Below are 4,667 nucleotides of genomic sequence, written 5' to 3'. Positions count from 1 at the left end.
GAAAGAATTACGTAATGAGAGGGAGAGAGAGACGGTAGCGAGAGGAGAGGGAGAGGGAGGAGAGAGGGAGGAGGGAGATGGAGAGAGAGGGAGCGAGAGAGGTGGGACAGACACAGGCTCAGGTGAACCCAATGGTTCCCTAGGAGGACAGGAAGACCTCAGACAGACAGTTCAGAGAGATGAGAGAGGAAGGGAGGAAAGGAGGAAAGAAGAAAGAAAGAAAAAGAAAGACATTGAAAGAAGAGAGCGGCGCGGGACGGCGAGAGAGAGAAGGAGAGGACAAGAGGGAGAGGAGGGAAGAGAGGGGGAAAAAAAGCAAGGGGGCGTGGGTGAAGAAGAAGAGACCGCTTGTTGAAAAAGATGGCGAGCGCGAGAGAGGGGATGGGAGAGCCGAGGGCGGAGGGAGCGAGGAGAGGGGAGAGGGGAAAGCGAGGCAAAAGGACGAGAGAGAGGGGGAGAGGAGGGAGAGAGGCGCGAAGGGGGGGGGGGGGCGAAATGGAGAGCGCTAGGGTCCCTTTGGGCACATGGTTGTTCTGTGGCTGCGCGACAGAGCGGAAGGGAGAATGGAAAGGAGAAAACGCGCGGATGAAGAGACGAGGAGAGCGGACGAGAAAGGGAGAAAGAGCGGAGAGAGCGAGGAGTGGGGAGAGAAAGATGAGAGATGGAGAAAGAAAAGAAAAAGACAAGCAAGAAACGAGTGACGAGGGGAGGAAAAAGAGTGAGGGGGGGAGAGAAAGAAAAGAAGGAGGGGAAGAGCAAAACGAGGAAGGACAAGGAGGGAAACAGAGAGAGGGAGGAAAAGAAGAGCGGGGCGGAGGAAAGGTGAGGACTAAGAGAGGGGGGACAGTGAGAAAGAGGGAAAACGAGAGAACAGATTGGGAAAAAAGAAAGAGGGGCGAACAAGATTGTAGGGGTGAGGAGGGGCCAGAGAGGGGGGATACAGGAGGAGGAAAGATAAAAGAGAAGAAAGAGGGGTTAAGGGAATGAGATGGGAAGAACGAGGAGCATAGAACAAGAGGGAAAAAGAAGCAGAGCGCAAAGAAAGAAGGAGAGGAAAAGAGAAGAGAACGGAACGAGGGCGGGAGAAAGGATAGAGAGGAAGCAAACAGGCAAGAGGAGATGAAAGAGGGCGAGAGGGGGAAAGAGAGGAGACACGAGGCGGGGAGAGAGGCAGAGAGCTGCGAGGAGCGGGAGGGACCTCGAAGCGAGGGGAGGAGAGGGGAGGAGTGAGGCGAAGGAGGGAGAGAGGCGCGGCGGGAGGACGCGGCCGAGAGAGAGACCCGAGGAGAGATCGAGGGCGAAAGCTTGAGTGGGACGGGGAGAGGGAAAGAAGAAAAACCAGGAGGGGGAAGAGAAAGAGAAAGGGGAACGAGAGGGAGGGGGAAGGGGAAGAGGGAAGAAAGGAGGACAGGCGAAAAAAGCAAAGCAGAAAGGAAAAAAAGACACGGAAGAAAAGAATACAGAAAAGAAAGAAAACAAAGGAGGAAACGAAGAAAAGAAGTAAAAGAAAGGAAAAAGGGGGAGGAAAGAAAACGACCAGAAAAAAGAGAGCGGGCTGGGCGTAAGAAAAAGAAAGGGGACGGACGAGAAGGAAAAGAGAAGGGAAGGAAAAAAGCAAGGACAGAAGGAAAGGAAATGGAGCAGACGATAGGAAAGGGGGAAAGCAGCGGAAAGAAAGCGATGAAAGAGAAGAGCGAGGAAACGAAAGAGAAGGGAAAAACAGATAAGGAAAGAAAAGAGGAAGAAAGAAAGAACCGGGAACGGGAAGACACAAAAGGGCGAAAACGGGAAAAAGGGGAGGAAAGGGCCAAGAAAACAAGAAAGGACGACGAAAGGAAAAAAGCGAGAAAGAAAAGAGAGAAAAGCAAAGCACGAGAAAGATACAGAAAGCCGGAAGAGAGAGTGAGAGGAAAGAGAGAAAGGTGGGGGGAGGAACGAAGATTGACAAGGGGGACGGGGGGAAAGACCGGAGAGGAGAAAGAGAGAGGGGAAAGGGGGAAAGGAAACAGGATAAGAGCCTGACGACGAAACTCGAAAGGACAGAAGGAAAAAAGGGAAACAAAGAAAGAAATAGAGCAAGAGAAGCCAGGGAACGGGGAAACGAACGGGAAAAAGGAGAACCAGCGGGAAGAAAAGCGGAAAAGGGAACAAACCCGGGACAGACACTAACGGAAAAGAACACGGGACACCGAAGAAAACAGCCAAGAACGAGGAGACACAGGAGGATGAAAGGAAAGAAAAAGGAAGAAACAGAGAACGAGGGCGAAAAACCCGAACAGCGAACGAAAAAACCGGAACCGTGAGGAGGGGACATGAAAGAGAAGAAAAAGACCGAAGAAAACCGGGCTAGAATGAGGCGGGGGGAGGGAAACGAAAGAAAAGACGGAGCAAGGCAGCGAGAGGAGCAGGAGGGAACGAAGAGAACGAAGAGAGAGAACTCAGGGAAAGAGAAGGGACCACAAGGCACAGAAACCGAACAAAGAACAGACGAACCGAGCAAAGAGCAGCCAGGACCAACGCACAACGAGGAGAAAGCAAACGAGGAAATACGCGCGAGAAAAAAAAGGAAGGACAGAAAAAAGCAGCGGGGGGGGGGACCGGAGAAAGAGACAGAAAGAGGGAGGAGGCCCAACACAACCGGAGAGAGGGAGAGCGCGAGGAGGCGCAGGAGAGAAGCGGTAGGGCGAGAGAGGAGCCGAGAGGGGAGCGCGAGAGCTGGAGGCCGGAGCCGCCTTTTGCGCGTAAAAGCGAGTGAGAGAGGCCAGCAAAGGAGAGGGGCAGGGGAGCGCCTAAGGATGGAGGCGGAGAGGGGAGGCTGAGGGGCGAGGAGAGGAGAGGGCGGGCGAGAGAAGGCGAAGAGAGGAGTGCGCGAAAGAGAGAGAGGAAACAAGCGAACGAGAGCTGCAGGGAGACGGAAAGAGGGCGCTATGCGCTGAGACCGAGCGGCAAGAACGACGGAGAGGGCGGGGAGAAAGAGCCCGACGCAAGAAAGAGAGAGAAGGAGGAGAGAGCGAGAGAGAGCGAGAAAGAAAGAAAGAAGAGAAAGAAAGAGAGAAAGAGAGGAGAGGAGAGAGAGAGAGAGGAAAGAGAGAGAGAGAGAGGGAAAGAGGAGAAAGAGGAAAGAGAAAGAAAGAGATAGAGAGAGAAAGAGAGAGAGAGAGATAGAGAGAGAGAGAGAGATAGAGAGAGAGAGAGAGAGAGATAGAGAGAGAGAGAGATAGAGAGAGACAGAGAGAGAGAGAGAGATAGACAGAGAGAGATAGAGAGAGATAGAGAGATAGAGAGATAGAGAGAGAGAGAGGAGAGAGAGAGAGAGAGAGAGATAGAGATAGAGATAGAGAGAGAGATAGAGAGAGAGATAGAGAGAGAGAGAGGAGAGAGAGAGAGAGAGAGAGAGAGGAGAGAGAGAGAGAGGTGGATGTGCTCAGAGTAACCTGATTTCTCTGTGTGCCGTTGGAAACATCATATGATGACTGTGAACAGAGCTGCAAGTAGCCATTGTTCTCATCAGACCTTTAGGATTACGGCTGCCGGTGTTATGTCACTAATGGTTTCCAAACTAACTGGTTTCCGTATATAGTGTTTACCTAGCTATACACCACAATATATATAGCAGTTGTTGCCTGCCTCTCTCCCACAATCACAAACATATTACTGCTGATTTTGAAATTGCTTCCCAGATCTACTGCGGCGAATACGATGGTATAAGTGAGCACTACATCACAGCCACATTCAAAAAAATAAATTTAACCCTTGTGTTGTCCTCGGATCAACTGACCCGTTTTCAATGTTTTTTTATATCAGAAATATTGGTTTCTTTGAACCAAAATGCCCAAAAATAACATGGATGCATGCATGTACGTTGTATGGAACCCATACAACCATCTTGCAGGTAAAATTAATGATTACATTCATTGAATTTTGGGTGTTTTATTCAACTTTTTATAACCATCGTGACTAAACTTTGACATAAACCAGTATGTGATTCACTCAACATCCTCTGATCTTAACTATTAGTCCAAATAATTCATAATTCCTGCTTTTTTAACTCACAAATTAGGTATAATGTCATATAAATTAGGTTTATTGACCATGAATTTAAAATAGGGCTGGGCGATATGGAGAAAATCAGATATCATGAGATTCTTGACCAAATACCTCGATATCGATATTGCGGCGATATTTTAGGGTTGACAATTGGTGCTTTAACAAAGTATCTTCACACTTAGATTTTAGATAAATAATCATCAGTAATGTGGATATAATGTCTAAGTTGACATTTAAAAGTTATCCCCTCTTACAGTGCGGATTGTTTGCTGCTTGCTCCTGCCTCTGCTTGCATATTTCTGCTGATAATCTTGCTTTTCCTCTAGGGCTGAACGATTAATTGCATTTGCGATAATTTCGCGATATGTTAAAACGTGATTTCCTAATCGCAAAGGCTGCAATTTGGTCACATGACTCGCGAGAGCAAATCAGTCTGCACTCCGCAGAGAAAGCATCAACTAGCACGCTAACGCTACGTCGTACCTTGAGCTGATTTCTGTCATTCAAACAACTCTGAGTTGTAGTTTAAAACTACAAAAAACTATACAGCTAAACTACAGCCATTTTAATAAAATGAAGGGTTTTATTTGGGCTTCAGTCTATACATGCAGTTAATGGAT

At 48.6% G+C, this 4,667-nt stretch overlaps 1 protein-coding gene across 1 annotated transcript; it reads left to right on the top strand.

Moving 5' to 3' along the window:
• Positions 1–143: 143 nt before the first annotated feature.
• On the top strand, positions 144–1,922 carry LOC118494528 (UPF0329 protein ECU05_1680/ECU11_0050-like; the record flags this gene model as incomplete). The annotated part of the gene is made up of 2 exons (XM_035998835.1): positions 144–249; positions 1,796–1,922. Coding segments are annotated over 2 exons (233 nt in total), but the record flags the coding sequence as incomplete, so codon positions are not given.
• Positions 1,923–4,667: the final 2,745 nt, after the last annotated feature.

Source organism: Sander lucioperca, unplaced genomic scaffold, assembly GCF_008315115.2.
Source record: "Sander lucioperca isolate FBNREF2018 unplaced genomic scaffold, SLUC_FBN_1.2 Unpl_117, whole genome shotgun sequence".
NCBI lineage: Eukaryota > Metazoa > Chordata > Actinopteri > Perciformes > Percidae > Sander > Sander lucioperca.
This window is presented reverse-complemented; position numbering and strand designations above follow the sequence as displayed.